This window comes from Diadema antillarum, unplaced genomic scaffold (assembly GCF_040938485.1).
Source record: "Diadema antillarum isolate AM-2024a unplaced genomic scaffold, OU_Dant_1.0 seq00000156_RagTag, whole genome shotgun sequence".
Taxonomy (NCBI): Eukaryota; Metazoa; Echinodermata; class Echinoidea; order Diadematoida; family Diadematidae; genus Diadema; species Diadema antillarum.
In genome coordinates, this window is record NW_027271228.1 from 732,543 (window position 1) to 751,509 (window position 18,967).

The following is an 18,967-nucleotide window of genomic DNA, read 5'->3' on the forward strand; positions in this document are numbered from 1 at the left end:
CGAGGGGAAGGTAAGACGAAAAGGCTAGTACTATAGTAGATTAGTAGTACATAGATATTGAAAGGGATTTCGTCTTCATGTGTTTAGTACTCCTCTATCACCTCATTTTTTCTTTGTTCCCGAGTTCATGTTCTCCAGCGTCCTCCGCCTCCAGCCTCCGAGCCAAGAACAAATTGGCTTGAGGCAAGGAACGATCTTATTTTTCGCCTCACTGCTTTTTCAAGACACAATTCCGACGGACAGCCTAACCATCGTCCATCCATCAAACTCTCCCGCTACCTCCCTCGCTGGCAGGACTATCAAGGCTGGCTGTCTTCGTCACTTTCTCACAACACCACGTGTAATGTCAACGTAAGAAGATATTACAAGACTGTATTTGAGTCAGGGATGAGACTGCATGCTTCAAAACAGGAGTTGCTCTCTTGATGACCGAAATGTGTTGGTATTGTGGTGGTTTGGGTTAAGATAGGGGAATGAATCATACTGCTTATACGTAAAATTAGTCCATTATTTTGATTGTGTAGGAGGCACGGGCGGGAGTAGGAGGGTTCGACGCTGGTTTGTTTAGGATGTTTGGCAAGCCATGTGAAAAATGCGAGTGTTATGATTGCGGATATCCGAGTCGAGCTTCTAATGCTGACGCTGAAAATATTTACTCCGTTTATTTGAGGATGAGAGCAGGACATGGGGCCACAGCTGTAAGTGTCGAGTGTTTCAACGCGTTAAAATATACATCAGCCGCGGAATAACACATCGTTTGTGGTCCCACTAGCACCTTTTTGTACTGCGTTCTTAAGAAAACTAACAATGGTCGCAGTTACGATAAATCGGCACACGCACATTTTGTGCTCTCCGCGTTTCACCATCACTGATAACAAACCATGGCGTACCATACACGTGAAGCTACCCTCGAAAGTATTTTTCAAAATCTCTACACACGCCCCAGTGACACACCCTGTCTGATAGCTCCTTTTGTGATGGAGAAACTTGTCTGAAATGTGTTGAGATTTTCTTTTTTTTTTTTTTGGGGGGGGGGGGGGGGAGGAGGAGGGGAGGGGGTGTTTTATTCACCTCATCGTTGACAAATTTCGTAATTTTCTTTACATTCTATCAAAATTTCACGCATCGAGTTACTTTTAGTTGAATGAACCGGTCATTATCTATCATCCGCTTCCTCCTCTTGTTTCTTCCTCCTTATCCTTTCCTTGTTCTGTTCGGGGTTTTTTTTTTTCATCCCTTCTCTCCCTCTCCTCTTTTTCATTTTTTCTCCGTTGTTTGTTCTTCTTCCTGTTCGTCTTCCTCCCTGTATTCTTGTCGTCATGGTAAAGGTTTCCTCTGGAGCTGAAGAAAGAGTGCAAATTTATATTTAATGTCAGATAGACATAACTTGAAACATACTTGCTCGAAACGAAATACACATTACAGTTACCTCGTATAAGGTTTTATATTATAAGCATGCAGTAGTCAATTCTGCGTTTCTGTCAAAAAGAAGATGGTTAATTGTCGATTTTTTTTTTCTTTAAAACCAGAATTCAGTCTACTTTCTGAGTGACAGGAGAGATGACGGGTCTAATGGTGAGGGGTCGTCGCATTAGACGGGATTTAGTTAGACTAACATTTATGAATTCTCTCGAAGCAGCAGCTGTAACAGTTACTTTGCTGTCTTTAACACACGGCCACACATAATGGCCAAAGACCACGTGGTTCTTTCCTTATGTTTGTATATTGTGTTACGTCACAAACACGTTCACTCTCCTTTGCCGTTCCCCTTTCCTGCGACCGACAGCTTTTAAGCAGCAAGGCACGCTCTGCCAGTGACGTGTGGCTGGATAAATAAACTATGGCAAGCTGCAAATGACGACGACACAAAAATAATATATTGATCACGGATGATCACTTCGACACTACAGGCAGTCAATGATATTGAACTTCAAATATACCGCAGTAGTGGTAAATTTGAATCTTGAATCTTGAATCTTGAATCTTGAATGGTCATCTATCAATTGCCAACCGTAGGATATTTGGGGGTTCACTGTTACGATTCATTCGAAATCGACTTTTGCAGAATCAGTGTACAATAGACTTTGAACGTAATGACTGAACAGCTATTTTACTCCTATGTCATTGAAATATATCTTCATGGTTGTTCTGTTTTATTTTGCATGTGCTCAAGGTTTTTTCTCAAATTAATTTCTAAGGACATACGAGCAAGGACTGTAAGTGTGCATTAGAAGCCGTGCAATATTCGTATTGGTGACAGGACAGGCTTATTCGCGTACCTGTTCTTGTCTGGATTTTTGTCAAAATGTACTCTTTCTTAGGATGTCGCGTCTAAAAGAAAGCTAGCCTGTTCCCCTTGGACTCCAGTTTGGCGTCGCAAATTGCTATGTTCAATGTTCTATACTTATGAAACGGGTTTGTTGAAATTGTGTTGCTTTGTTGTTTATCGTTCTTGTTTTTTTCAGTCAGTAAAGTTCATGAATATTAATTCTGCACTATTGGGTTGCAAGTACAAAATGAGTGACGCTAAGGTTCCGATGTTCTTGAAAAAGGGTCTATCACACAGGCATTTGTGTGAGGTGGTTTTCATCGTTAGGCACCGTTTCCACACGGGAAGGATCCGGCCAAGTATATCACGATAAAAGCCAGTTTATCTCGCAAATGTTTACGCATGTTGTCAAGAAATTGAACATACGTGGCCGCAGCGAGTTTCCTGCGTGATACGGGCTGCGGCAGGAGTGTTTTTTATCTGGTTTTCAGGAAAACAAACAAACACGTGTACTTATAGCAAGGCCAATGAAATGTTGCATGAAGAATGGGAGACAGAGGTATAGATTGAAGTGAGATTGACTTTGAGTAATTAGAGCCTTTATTTCAGTAGCAATTAGAGCCTTTACTACAGCAGCTCAAATCAGCTCAGACGGATTGAATAATCCTACCTTGATTTAATTACAATCGCAATCACTGCAATTGATTGTGTGGTTATTTCCTCCTACGAAGTTCTGTATGTATAGGCGCACTTTTTCGCCTGGCTTTACGTCACTATTCACAATAATAATGGTGATCGAGAAATTGACGAAAATAGTACGGTGTTTTAGAGGTTTGGTGTTTTAGAGGTTTGGTGTTGTAGAGATTTGGTGTTGTGTAGATGTTTGGTGTTGTAGAGGGTTGGTGTTGTATAGGTTTGGTGTTGTAGATAGGTTTGGTGTGTGTAGAGATTTGGTGTTGTAGAGGTTTGGTGTTGTAGAAGAGGTTTGGTGTTGTAGAGGTTTGGTAGAGGTTTGGTGTAGAGGTTTGGTGTTGTGTAGAGGTTTGGCGTTGTGTAGAGGTTTGGTGTGGTATGATTTTGTGGATCTTTAGATTAGAGAAACAGGTCAGACGTCTTCATGTCGATCAGTGGAAGTAGTGCAGAAGATTAGCTAGTGGCTGATAACAGTGCGTTCCGATGACATACAGCTCGTCAAGCCACTCTGCTACATAGCGAGGTACTGCAGAAAAAGGTGAAGCCATAACAACTTCGATTTAAAGACAATAATTATTGTCAGTTTCTAAAAAAATGAACTGAGATAGAAGATGAGAACAAGTCCAGAACGAAGATTGGAGAAGGCGAAGAGGAAGAAGAAGGAGGAGGAAGAGGAGAAGAAAGCAAATCTTCTACTCTCTAGTGAGATCTCGAAACACAAGTTTGGCGAACCCCGCTTAGCTCTCATACTTTCTGCCCACTTTCATGTATACATACAATCCTCAAAGTTATCGAAGCCCCCCCCCCCCCCCCATCCATGCATAATGCTTTTCGAAAACTTCTCGTGAATTGATTTTTTTTTTTAATTACAATTTTTGGGGTGAAACAAAGCGTAACTGAGCTTGTCACTCTGAAATAAGACTGATTCTAACTTACAGGTTATCTGATTATATTTCATTATAGCCAACAGAAAATATATCGAAGACAATAGTATATGAAAAGAAATCCAATGCTTGCTGATTTTCACATTCTTTATGCCTTCAATCTAAGAGGTAGCGGAGGCATTATCAGATTTATTCTCTTCATTTTTTTTTTTAAACTTTAAGGGTGTAATTATTTGGAATGAATATATATGATATTACCTTTGGTAATTGGAAATTGATTCTTTGTTACTTCTTCCTCATGCCTTCTTGTTTTACTCTCAATGTTTCTTCTTGCCTGTAAAGCGTTTGTCGAAGGTTTAACCTTTCGCGTGAAACCATTGCTTGCCGCCATGATCTGGGCAGGATGCTCCGGCAGCAGTTAGCGCCTTTCTTGGCGGGACCTGTAGGGTTCGTGACGGAGACGTCAAAATGCAGACAGGCAAATTTAGGGCGAGACGCTAAAATTGGCGGAATTAATTTGACTTGCATTCTGTTCTGTCAGCAGCAAGATAACGAGCACCAATGACTGGAAAGTAGTCTGTGTCATTCGGAAATATTCACTGGTAAATCATGTCCTTTTTCATTTAACAAAAGAATTATGTAGCCATAATTAAAGTACTAAAGATGTATATGTCTTCAACAGAACTTTTTTTAAAACAATGTGTAGACTTGTCATTAACGTGACTAATCGTAAATATCAAATAAAAGTTATGACAATTGCATGATATTCCTAAGGCTCAAAGAGATTGTCCGTTCTTCAAGGAATTAGAGGGACTTCATTTTATAGTTTTTTTTTTCTACATTGATTTAAAAACAACCGCCAACACGAGAGAATAGAACTGCACAAGAACAGATCACAATAACATTATAATATACTATTGTCGAATTTGAATGCATAGTAAACATGGAGACATCTAAGGTGTTAGATTCTTGGCGATTAAGGCACAACATTTGATCAAATTATTACTGGATGTTACCATGTCAAATTAGTAGTTAGGATTTGTTTGTGTGTATTGGGAGGGGCTGGTCGAGAGGGAGATAGGTGCCTTCTCAGCAGTGACAAGTCATGAATTCTGATACAAAATGTGTCTTATTGTGTGACTTCACAACTTCTTTTTATTTCTGATGTTGCCCCATACTACATGTTGGTTATAATATAACAAACATGTAGTATGGGGGATCATCAGAAATACTTATATCATTTAATTTAGATTTAATTTGATTTAAATCTGTAAATGGTCGTAGCCATTTTTTTCATTGTCAGCTGTTACCCTTTTGCCTTTGTTTCCTTGACCATATTGCTCTATTTAGAGCGAGAATTATAACTGCCTTTTTATCTGTCATTCTTCGTCAAGCCATGGACATGATGGAGCTCTGGTCAAGCTTTGTTTCTTGCTCTTAGACATCACATTGTGCTTACAGTGAATCACATACTCCCAAAATAATACTTTCGTTGCTGGATTGTGAGTGAAAATCGTGCAGCCTTCTGCCTCTCTCGTCTGGTCTGCTCAATTCTCCTCTTGCAGAAATTGTATTTTCATTCCGAAGATTTCAAAACAATGGACCGAAAAAACAAGGGAACTCGGGTATTTTCATTCGCTTCTCGGCAACCTTGGGTTGTTAGTTTTGGCATCTTGTTTCTCTCCCAACCCCTCCCGCCGCGCAACCCCGCCTAAATTAGAAGTGAAAGGCGAGTGATGTCTTCAGCTTTCACTTTGGTTGACACTTTCTCATTTGACACGCAATAATTACGTAATCACGATTTACGCTGACCACGTGTGGGCGATTTGATTGACACACGTCACGGGAGTTCTTGGATGGAAGGAAAGGTTAGGCTGAATTCTTGAAATCCTGACTTCCGGACAGGCTATAATCCATCAGAGTATTAGCATGTGTGGTAGCTGTCAGACGAACCAGTCCCACCCCCCCCCCCCTCCCGATTGAATGTTCATCTTATGGAGCTACGATGGATCTCCATCTGCATGTGAACCAGGAAGGTGGCACCTCCCTGATTGAACCAGGCTCGACAGATCAGTGAAGACTTACCGGATGTCTTCATCGACCCCGACAGACTACTGACTGAGTTTTTTCTTGGTTCTTGTTGAAACATGTTGTATGTCTCCCAGCCATCACACATTCCCTCTCTATCACAATTCAAGCTACAAACAAAGAGGCTTCAGACTAAATGTGTCTATGAATAGAAAGAAAATTATATGATTGCATGTATTATCTGCCACTGCTTAACAATCAGTATGTGTAACTGAAAAGACACAGCTGACTTTGAATTCAGTGGTTCTACAGAAATGATAATCATGCTTAATTGTTTGTTTTGCATGAGCAAATATTATTGTTGCTTTGATTTTACTGGTAATATGGTCCGTCATAGTTGGAAGTGAAGTTGAATGGTTGGGCCCTACTCAGTATGTCAATTAAATGAACATAACATTTTATCCTATAGCGCCCAGTCATCGTATAGCTGTCAGTATTCAACAATGATGGCCTTACATAAAGAGGGGACTAATAAGTTGCTATTTAGACATGCATTTATTAACAGTTTATGAACCTAAAACTATAGACATTTGCTGGCAATACTCTTTAGACATCTAACGGAACAGGTTCGGCAGGAATAACGCTTTTTTTTTATTCCAGTGCTAACGAAGACATTATTGAAATGAAAAAAAAAAGAAGAAGGTGTGTTTAATTATAATATCCATAAATCCCAGAAGTACCATCTCTGAAAGGTAATTTCATAATCAGGTTACAAAGAGGAATAAAATAATAAACTTAACCCAAGATGAAAAGAGACGAACCATCTATCATGCAGCTATCTTTGCGCCAAACCCTTAACACGAAGGAACGGATGTAGTAGCCGGTTTTGCCCTCGCACGCTGAGCTTATGAACATACCTAGAACTGTGACATTTTAATGTCATTAAAGAGAGGTACATAAGAATGATATTTAAATTCTTTTCAAGATATCCTCGTGCCATAAACGAGGGAAAAAAAAATGAAAAGGTCGAACAGTGGAAATAAAGTCCTGAATATACGGCGATATTACGCTGGACAACAATACGTCATATAAGTCGTAATATTTTGTTTTTCCAGTCTGCGTTTGACTCGGCAAATGCAGGCCGCAATACGCTCTGCCTGTCCAGCTCTAAATGGATTTTAATTTGACGTTTAATGGCTGATCTGCAAATGGATGGTTATCTCACTGTGACAGTTAATTGGATGAGGACATCGTGGTATTGTGCAGTTTAGCGTTGATATGATAATAGTTTTATATCTCGTGCTAGCTAAACAGTAGGGCCGGGGGAATCACCTTGCCGAGATAGAAACGCACACACAAACTACAATATCTGGCTGTGAGAGATTATTTGCGATTATAAAGCTTGTAAAAAGACGATTAGCTACACTTTAGGGCCTTCCCCCTTAATATCACAAAACGACGTAATATCTCGCGTCTTCGATTAGATCTGGCAAGTTTAAGTTCAGTTCACAAAGGCGCAATCAAAGATGGTTGTATAACTTCAACGTCTATCGCGATATGGGTTACTAAACACACAGGGGCAACGCGATAGAACGGCCCGATATCTAGGCTGTGATGATACGCCTATCTCGCCGGTCGTGTGCCGCCTAAACTGCCGGCGCGACTGATAGCGTGCGTGTCCGCTGAGCTAATTTTACGCCGAAAATAAATGTTGATATCGCCTCATTTTGATACGCGGTGTATAAAACTGTCATAAATCGACAAAAGAGAGACAAGGGCCTCGGGACAAGTGTATATTGGTAACAATGCGTTTGCCTTTGCTTCTAGCTGTAATTTTCACGTGCGACAGATGCATCGTTCCTGGTATCTCTAATAATGATTCTTTCTCCAGGGTGAAAACAGACAAGAGACGATGTCTCAAACCTTAATCAAACGTTGCTAAAAGTTTCTAGATATTGTTTATACTTTTTCATATCCTCTTTTCGAGATTGTTTAATGTAATACATATTTAAGTTAAGAGGAGAAGACGCGACTACGGAATGAAAAGGACATGGGGGTGTCTTCATTTTGTTTGGAAAGTCGTGACACTCGGATCTAATTCATTAAGTGTTGTCTCACAGATAGCTTCTTTATAATATGGTTGTAAAGTTCATCACATTTAAAGGTGAATGACTTTTCATGTCACTCGGGCTGCAGGGTCTTCGCTGGAAGAGCGAAGTGAACAGATATTTGTGCTGCTGCCTGAATACTGCCCGAATAGAGATAATTTTTTAATACAAATGAACAACAAAACTGTCGAGACTGATAGGAAATTTCGCTTCTGTTTGTATTTTTTTTTTAGTCGTTGTGAAGTGAATGGAGAAGCTTATTTCCTTGGGCGTGAGAAATTTCGCCAAGTGCATCACACGCCTAGCAACCTGTTGCCTGTGTTCATAGTTAATTGGTTTTTAATTGACACATTTATCGCGTGTTATCTGCATCGCACCAACGGCCGTTACACCAAGAGCTTATTCATCTCTTGTTCACTTCATCTCGGTAGCAAATCATATCGAGTGCTTTCCCTTGCCCAGTCAATCCAAGATGTCTTCAGTGAAGGAGGCTAACAACGCTGAAAAAACGTGCCCACTACAAAATTTCAAGGGTTTCCCAGCCTTTGTATTAAAGGTTTAACGAAAGGGGGGGGGGGGGGGGGGGGGGTGGCCGTCGTGGTAGCACGTTAATTGCTGGAATAGGTTGGAAAGAACGCCTTCAAAATCATTGCAACAAGTGTGATATAGGATCGACATTGCGATATTATTGACAATTGATGCATGATAACGCTGCTGTGACGGCCACCGTTTATGTATTTTAGACCCCTCGAACTATTTGAAAAGGTTCTGAAAAGAAAACTCAGTCTAATAAGGAAATAAAGGAGAAGCCGTCGACAAGAAAGAAGACATGAATTGTGTTTTTTTTTTCTTTCGTTCTTTCTTTCTGTGTGGAGTGGGAATTATTTAGCTTATTTGACTTTGCTTAAGAGCCGCGAACCGCGACAATCGCTAATGAGTGATTCATTAATGCTTGGGCAAACCATCCTTATCTAAAGGAGGGCAAAATACCATCAGATGTATCCATTCTCACACACAATCCCAGTTAACCAAAGAAACAACTTCTGTTGGTCTGTGAAATAGGTTTGCAACCTAACCGACCCCCTCCCTCCGGTTTTCAATCGAGTTCGTTCTAAGAGGGGTGAGCTCTGAAAGTGAGGTCTCTCTCTGATAATTAAAGGCATTATTTACCATTTGCAGATAAAACAAAAACCCAGCTTTAGTACTTCAAACTAGTTCTAGAATACGAGTTAGGGATAGAAACAGCCAATGTAAAAATTTGAGTCTGTATAATCAAAAGTATTGTTAAATATACAAAATATGAAAAAATAGTTGGAATGACATAAATTATTTCTAGAATAAACCATCTACAGTTATGGTTTATTAAGAAAAACAGCGATATCTCCAATTATTTTAGACTTTACTAGTATTGCATTTTTTGTTAATATGAAAGATGTTTTGTGATACAACTGACTTACAAATATGCAATAAATATGATAACTCGAACATTTCTAAAATCACTGCTCCCAATGTTAAACAATACCTTTAAACTTCACAGAAGCCAACTTACCTACATTGCTTTTAAAACGACGACCTACCCAATAGCATCTCATTGTCATCTGACGCAATTTTTATATTCATCAGAACTACGAGAAGAAATGTTCTGTAACTATGTGATATGAAAAAGCCTACGAAAACACATAGCACATAACACAATGTTTTCATATCTCTGCGCTCCTTGTTGTACTCAAAATAAGTAAAATCGAATTAAATCGAACGCTTTTTTTATCAGGTGTCAATTATCTCAATCTCAGCTGAAAAATTCCATGATGTTGCATACTAGTATATGGAAACTATTTCTAACTAATGGTACTTCTTGATATAATCATGTAAGTCTTGAAACCATTCGTTTGCAAATTCATCCTGATAAAGTCATGTTATTACGTTATTATTGTCTAATAGTTGATATCTTAAAGCACGTATACAAGTGAGAGCAAACTTCAGATATACAAGTTTAGTATCATGTATGGATTGTTTCTAACACGAGATTGGAATTACAGTGAATGGACCAATACACTCACTTATCTAATAAAATAGCGTCCTGGAGTAATCATCTTCAGCATCACATGGTATGAAATATGATATGGTCGACGTTATAAAAATATAAAGGGCACAGAAAAGTATGTTATACATTGGTAAGTCTCTCTCATTTTTGATGGCCGTTAAAGAAAAAACAACAAACTGTGGAATCTACCAGACGACTAAAAGCAAAAGGAAACGATTAGTGTAATACTGATCAGGGTCTTTACGTTTGTTATGTCAAAAAGTTCAATAGAGAAACAACACCACCAACAACATACGCCGCCTGCATGTAAAGTTTATTATGATACTGTTCTTAAGAGCATTATGGTGTCAGTAAAACGTCCCTGAGCCTAAGTGAAAAATCCATTTCGCCAATCAACAGCGACGCCAATCACATGCGGACATTTTATGAGAAAATATGAAGGGGATAACTTATGCACACAAATCACATCAATTTCTTTCAAATTACATAGATGTGACAATGTGGACATTTAAAGGGGATGGCTAGTAACTGATCAGTTGGAATCAGTGGGAATGCTGGGGGATGATTGTCCCAATCTTTGTGGGATTCATTTAAGAGTGCATTATCTATTGTTGTGTGAAAATTATTTGCTTCAGAATGGTCTCATATTCAAGTAATGTGTAGTTTAATCGCCCCGTCACTGTACAGCCATGCTAACCTGGAAACATTAAACTGCACATTACTTGAATATGAGACCATTCTGAAGCAAATAATTTTCACACAACAATTAGATACAATCTGTACTCTTAAGTGAATCCCACAAGGATTGGAACAATCATCCCCCAGCATTCCCACTGATTCCCACTGATCAGTTACTAGCCATCCCCTTTAACCACTTTGCGAGCCACTTAAACAAATACGTAATATCAATTTTGTCTGGTCTGACATAACATCGTTACAAACACATTTCCACTTAGTTTTTCGACGACTCGAAATAAGTTACCAAATAATGTACATTGTGCTGGAAACTATTCGAGCTGACTGTAAGCAGTTTTGTCTGTGGTACAGATGTGTTTGAAGGAGAGGGAAACATTTTGATGTTCCCCCTTTGAAAAGGCCAAACGGAATATTAAAACACACACACACACGCACACACGCACACACACATACACACACACGTACATGCACACACACAAAATACGCAATATAGACTTCATGAAGGATGTAAAAAGAAATTGTGAATCTTTATCATTTCAACAACTAAATATATATACACTTCCAAGCGCACAGGTACGTGATAACAAGACAAATAAAGCCAAAATTAACAGAAATGAAAATGATTTACCTTTAACAAACAATCACCGGATTGCGAGTGCTCTTGAGGTGTTTGTTGACTGTAGGTTATTAATTAAGTGAGGTTGGATTCGTAACCGTTTAACTCCTGGCGGTCACTTTGTACTTTTGCTTTGTTTTGATTTTAGTGCGTTTTTTAGACGAATTCAATTCTGACGCCTTTGAATCATTATAGGGATAAGCAGCTTGCAGATATACCTTTATCCTGCTATGTAGGTAATGATTGACAGTGAAAGATTTGAAATTTTAGTTTTGGAAAATTTGAAATGGCCTCAATCTTGAGAAGAATTAAATGCTGAACTTTATACCCCATGAATATGCAATAAGATTCCAACTGCTTCAACTACTAAAGAGTGCGTCACTTATCTTCACACCCTCTACTCCCTCTCTGTCAAAAGTTTCTAATTATTCTTCAAAAGTCATATTTCATGTTCACAATAATTGTTCAACTTGCAGGTGTTCCTGCGAGGAGATTCCTAATGTCATTTGGACTCTATATAATGAGCGATAAGGGGCGTTGGTGGAACCACAATTTTTCGCTGATCCCACACAGCTCTTGTTAGTCCACGGTTGTGCATTATCCACCCAGGAGCAGCTTATCGCGGAGTCCCGCCAGGTTAATTTTTGATAACCGTAATTACAGGTAGCCGCTGTTATGTTGACTCTTTGGCCAAATTTCAACTTAGTTTACTCTACAAGTTTACTTGCAAGATTAACAATACGTGTTATAACAATTGAAGTCATTTGCACTCACTTGAAGGCGAGAGAAGGGCAGAAGGAAGGACAGATTTGTGAGTCTTGAATGTCATTCGTACTGAAGAAAACTAAAGGAACAATTCGTCATATTATCATGAAGTGATACGTGAAAACTCGACATTGTTCCTTTTCGGTGCTGGTGAAAATGGACCATAAACTTACACGTGATGAGCAACAGACAAGAGGAAAGAAAGACAAGAGAGTTGAAGGCGCACAGAGAAGAGGATGATTGAAATGATAATATATGTAAATATACAGACTCCATGGTTGGATAATAATAGTTGATTGATACCGATAGTGATTTCATCGATAACAATGATAGCAGTATACTACTACAGAAATGCCGCCGGTATTACTACTATTACGATCCATTCAAAAGATAACGATGGCAAATTATTACCAATGATAATTACGTATTCATGCTCTGTCTTACAATAACCATCCCCCATAGCATGGTATAGCACGTCATGTAAATCTCCAACACTGATGGAAACCAGTGTGTATTTATCACTGTATTTTATGGTCAATATGGGGGCTTTCAGACATGTCGTAGGCTTACCCTTATCGTAAGAAATGTTGTTTATTGCTTGAATCAAATGAACCAAAATGTGTACGAAATAAACAAATGAGACACGCTGTGACTAGATGAGAGACCCCTTTCCCTCCAGAGCGCCGAGGGTTCGGGCGAGTGCGGAGAGGTTGGAAGGTTCAAGCGTGCATCAAGTCCAGCTTTCGCATCTCCGCAATTTGTCTCGTCGATAAGAAATTGTGACGCTGAAATTGATGGATCGAGTAACGAAGTGAACAAAGAATGTTGGCTGAATACCATACAGTACAGACTGCGCCTATCATGGACATACACATGCACACACACAGATTTTCCCCAATTACCAAACACGTTTACATAACTCCATAGCGTATACACCCCTCTTCTAAACGAAAGTTTGAATTCATGAAGTATTCGTGAAGTTCTCTACCCTTTCAATTTCATCTGATTCTCATCAGAAGAAATCAGTCTGAATGTATGTGACTTCGCTTTGAATGACATATTTCATTCTGATTTGTCGGAACATCTGACAAAAGACTAAGACTTGTGATGTTTCTTTTACAGACAACAAGAGTGGTGATGTTTTGGCGGTCAGTCTCATATACTTTTTACTTTCCCCTGAAATCTTCAAATATTTTCATCGAGATTTTGAGTGCTTTATATCAATGTCGAGCTAGCAAGTGTATCGTCTGTTCGCCGGACCTCACACCATATGAAGTCCTCGATGGGTATGTCACGGCAGTCGTGATAAAATCCCCTACAGCTTTATGTTGTTCATCTTCAAAGCAGGGTGCATTTATTATGTTGCCAAACTTTCACGGTCATATCTCGGTTTTGGTCGCGGTATCATGGCTCGTTTGCTTTGGGCATCACGATAAAAGCTTGATACAAGCTCGTGTTTGACTGACGATACTTCTTTCACCCCGACCCTCCCCCCCTTTCTGTCTTTGCCTTGTTTTTGTTGAGCAATCGGAAAGTCCTTTTGGTCGCTGTAAGGTGGTCTTCTTGCTCTGCGCACTCACCGTCGCCTTGCCGCCGGCGGTAGCGGCAGCGAACACGGCTACTCCCTCGTTGAGAGGGTGACCGGCGACGGGTTTATTTCTTAGCCGGATTAGCGGTGCAGACGGTATTGCCGCTCGCTCCTTAGCTCGGCGCTCGACGTTCACTTTCCCCTCCCGCGTTTGAGTGACGTGCGTTTATGTTTTTCAGAAATTTCCGACGCAAACAACATGCTCAGCTTGTGAGTGGCGAATGTCAAAGAATCCATCTTAATGGATTACAAATAATGTCGAGTGAAGAGGCGTGAGAGGAGGTTTTACAGGAGTGGGGAAGATGGTCGGTCTTTGCTCGGCTCAGAAGTGAATGGCTTTTTCGCTCAAGGAACGTGCTTCGGTTTTCTCGAAAAAAAATTGTAGGCTGCTTGCTAGAGAGTAAGTCGTTAATCTTAGCACTCATATTGCTTCAAAGAAAACATCTTCTAGATGAACAGAGAAAATATTGTTGATAGATAATAAGCAAACATCTAGAACTCTTTCCGTCGAATGTGCCTGGACTTGTAAATCATCTTGGCGAGTTCGATGGGAGCCATCCAAAGTTGTGACGGGCCTTGAATGAGATTTTAGTTCATCGTCTACCGAACTTGTTGGAAAGGACTATCCGCTAGAGACTTCACTCCTTTAACATACTAAGTTGCCTTTCATAGCTTTTTTGTTTCAATTTAGAACAACTGGGAAAAGAACAACTGGGAAAAGAACTTGTTACTCAGAAGCATGTAACATAGTTATAACACCACGATCAACTTTTCCAAAATCTGAATTAATGACCGAACTTTTGTTTGTGGCAGACGAAAGTGAAAGAATATTATTTCGAACAAATTACACTGATCACCCTATTGACAGATTACATTAAAAAAAAATGGGTTTAAGAATTATGTTGATCCGTAAAATGTGTCTCTCTGTATTGTACTTCAATCGTTCATTTACACAGAAAGTAACTACAGCGAAAATAACCAAGTCTCTATTTTTTTCTTTAAATTCCTGTTGCAAACTGTGATTATGGAGAGACGAGAATAGCTTTTCGATTGACATTGTCTTTGTTGACCCCTCCCGACCTCTGCATTAGCGTTCGCAGCAAATAATTGCGTCTGCCTACGACATAATAGGAAAAACTGCATTTATGTCAATTGATAAAGGTTGTCATTCACACGTTTGAGTGTCTTTTTGTACTGCAACAACATAATTTGATATTGTTTATGGAACATAAAAAGTAAACACATTACCGCGAGTGGTACACCCTCCCATCCTCAAACCTCGCTCACATTTCTTTTGTGGATCGTCAAGGCAGATACGCTCGACTAATGAAATTTGATGACCAAAACTCTTGTATGCCGGAAAACAGGTATCAAGGTATATGGAGATGATAGATGTTATCTGCAGTTGAAGCGAAATGAGACAATGAGCTCTCTCGCTGAACACGTGTATAACTCTTGCTCTCTTTCACTTCGTAGGCGTGATAAATTTTGATTTTGACAAGTAGACAAAGAAAACTTTCCCATCCCGTCCTTTGTGCGTGAGGTTCCCTCCTCAAAATCTGATTTTACTTATTTTGATTCGGTACCAAACAATAAGAGTAACAACAACGAAGTGTGAATGTGACATTTAACGGTATGTATATTTACAAGGCTTATTGTATTGAATTCATTATGCCCCTTTAGGCTGCCTGAGATGTATTTTCGGTCGTTTATTCGCCCATCAGTGACAGTGCGTTCTTCCTTGCACTCCTAGATCCTGTTTACATAATAATGTTACATTATAACATCAGACTCTTAAACACCAATACCAATGCACCAATGACTATTGAATTCTGTAAAACTTTAAAAGGTATCGATAGGCTTAATTTCCGGCCCGTCGTACCCTACCCCTTTTTGCTGTGATTTCTATCATCAGCATCATAGGGGATTGGCAAGCTGTGAGCGAGAGAGGTCGCTCTAGCGCTTTGGTTTAGCAGCGGAAATAACTGGTGGAGGATTTCGCTGACGAAAACGGCGGCGAAAATTTGTTCGCATGAATAACATTCGTGTCCATAAAAATGATGATGATGATGATAATAATAATTATCCTATATCATTATCATTATTATTATCATTATTATTATTATTATTATTAATATTATTATTATTGTCATTATTATTATTATTATTATTATCATTATTATTATTATTATTACACTTTTTAATGCATTTTTTTTTCACGTAACTTGATTTAGTGTAAAGCAAATGGACTCCATAATGAAAAGAAAATCCAGCAAAGTCTGGAATGACTTCTTGAGCGTTTCTTCGACGTCCACAGTCTCTGATGAGCGTTCGTAATGTTAACACTCTTTCGTTTCCACAGATTTCATTATGATCGCAGTTTTGTCATTTTATCAATCAAACTGAGCCGCAACACCCACTCAATGAAGTTACAGAATTATTGTTGAAACCAGATAATGGAAGAAAGAAAAACAAACAAACAAAGAGAGAAACAAACAAACAAAGAGAGAAACAAACAAACAGTGTTAACATGGTAGTTTCATTTTCTTCCTCTTGTATTTTACAGAAGCCGAGGCGCAGATGATTAAAAGCATGGAAGGATACACAGCAGTCTGGCCTAACGAATACGGATGTAAGTTTGAATCTTCTTCCCGAAGTTTACGCTTACAATTTCTTTTACTTGACGAAATATATGACATGACTTCATTCTTGTATCCATAGAGTTGGAATTAAGTAAATTGTGGAATGTCATTTTTTTTTTTTTTTTTTTTTTGCTTGACGGGTAACCGACACATTATTTTAGTGTTGTTTGTAACAAGGCTTAAAATCTGAGGAGCACCATCGCTGTTATGAAAGAATAAATTGATTAAACAGCGACAATGTCATTTTTGGGACGATATATCATTATCTGAATGCTTGGACGTGTGGAACACAGAAGCGAATTCATATTTTTGTGACACGATCATTTTCGAAGAAGCTTCCGTACGTCCATAATTTCAATCTCTGTTTGCTGTGGTAGCCATGTCCGTTGGAAGTTGTTGTGACATGATATTTGTGTGCGTGTATTTTCTTTAAAAAAATGATACCTGAAAAGTGAAAGAATAATAAAACAAGCAGCCAAGTGACATATCCGTTTTTCATTGTTTAACCCTTTGTATGCTTTGAGCGCTCATTGGCACAGAGAAATCCCACAGAGTTGTACACACTGTCCAAAGTCACTGGCATATATAGATGATGACTGGCGGGGGAGGGAACATGCCGAATGTTCCATGCACCCGAAGGGTTTGGAATACTATTGAGGGAGGTTATAAGTCCCTAGACGAAGTCGAGTGACTTATAGCCTCCCGAAATAGCATTTCAAACCCTGAGGGTGGAACGTTTGGTACATGTTCCCAACAACAAAAGTCATCATCTGTTATATTATATGGGTTAGTCAAATAAGTCAAATACGTCAACGTCAACCACCAGCACAAGGCACTCAATCGCTCGCATCGCTGCGCTCGATCGCGCAGAGCCAAATTCACTGTGCGCGCGCGGTCCTAAGCCTTCTGTCATTTGTTACGTGAAAATGTTTTCCCATGGGAGAACATTCACGAGAATGTTCGCCCATGGGCGAACATAACGAATGTACCTCCATCACGTGACTGTGTTCAGCTAATCACTAACCGGTATTTGACTAACCCATTTGATATAAAGGGTTAAGTGGGAAGTAGAATGGACTGAAACAAGACAGTCATTCGGCATGTCCAAGGGAACCTATGTACAGTGTCTCCTGTGGGTATGAAATATTCTTTGTAGATTTTTTCCCCCTCGAGAATTTAGATATTTAGCAAACCCTATTACAGCGTACTTCATGGCAGTTCACTGTCTAAAAAACGCTATAATGTGACATTATCGACGTTGCTGTAAAGAATTATAGTCATGTATATGACTGTTATACTTTATCACAAACACTCCTAGTGGTTAACTATGGACATGTAACTCCAGTGACATATTATGTATTGACATTGAATGAAAGTGAATGAAAGAAATAGTTATATCTTTCTCTTCAATTGTGCCTGCCGTCTCGTAGTGGGTCGTGAGTGCGTGAACTGCGGGGCTATCTCCACTCCGCTGTGGCGCCGGGACGGGACCGGTCACTACCTATGCAATGCCTGCGGTCTTTACCACAAGATGAACGGCTACAACCGACCACTGATCAAGAACCCAAGGAGACTGGTAGGAAAAAAAAAGAAGAAAAGATGATGATGATGATGATGATGATGATGATGATGATATTAATGGCATACTTACAACTACTGAAGCATTTTTTTTTAGGAGAAAACATGTGACAAGTCCACTCATCGAAATGATGAATTAAATGATAAATTAAAATAATTACGACAATGGTACAATGGTTATGATAATGATGCTGCTTATAACGATGATTCTCATTGAATTTGTTTTGTATAATTTATCTACCTGGCAATTTCTGGGTCAATTCCAACCCAGAGATGACATCTTAAAACCCCTTATATCAAGTGAATAAGGCGCTATATGAATACCAAGTGTCAATTGCCTTTATGATAATGACGACAATTCTTATGATTTTAAAGATAATGATAATAATGAAATGATGAAAATAAATCGCTTGGAAATGGACTCATCTTCATCATTGCAGGTAGCAGTATGTATATTTTCCTGTAATTTAATGGCTAAAAAAAGTTAAGGGGGAAATATCATTGCATTGACATAATTGAAGATACTTGGGGCAAGTAGAGTGTAAAAAGTGGGCAGGAAGACCGAAGGTAGAAGAAAATAGATAGCTCTTCTACCCTCAAAATGTATTATTCGTGAGTGTGATGTCGTGTTTTTTGGGATGCAGTCAGCGTGAATCGATAGCTAAGATCTCTGATTTCACTATCATGATTTTATAATCTCCTTCTCTTTTCTTCCTATTCCTCTTCCCCAGCAGTCGGGATCGAGGCGGGAGGGAATCACCTGTGCAAACTGTCACACCAGCACCACCACCTTATGGCGCCGCAACAAAGACGGCGAGCCTGTGTGCAACGCATGCGGCCTCTACTTCAAACTACACGGCGTAAGTATAAGAGATGAGAGCTAGCATATACCTGTCTACAATACTAAGTATTCTGAATACCAGCTGGTATCTATGAACGTCACACACACACAAACACACACATCCTCACTTAGCTTTTGAGAGAAACATGAGACGAAGTTGTAGCCCGAAAGGAACCTGCCAATAGTCACAGGGATGAGTAACAGTGCAGTGCTAT

General features: G+C 39.3%; 1 protein-coding gene across 1 annotated transcript in view; it reads left to right on the forward strand.

The window, feature by feature from the left end:
• The window catches only part of LOC139727845 (uncharacterized), a 41,131-nt gene that overhangs the window by 16,897 nt on the left and 5,267 nt on the right, over positions 1–18,967 (forward strand). The window contains exons 2-4 of the mRNA XM_071638818.1: positions 16,258–16,323; positions 17,764–17,909; positions 18,643–18,771. Of these exons, the coding sequence (XP_071494919.1) occupies positions 16,258–16,323; positions 17,764–17,909; positions 18,643–18,771 (341 nt within the window). The remainder of the gene's footprint in view (positions 1–16,257; positions 16,324–17,763; positions 17,910–18,642; positions 18,772–18,967) is intronic.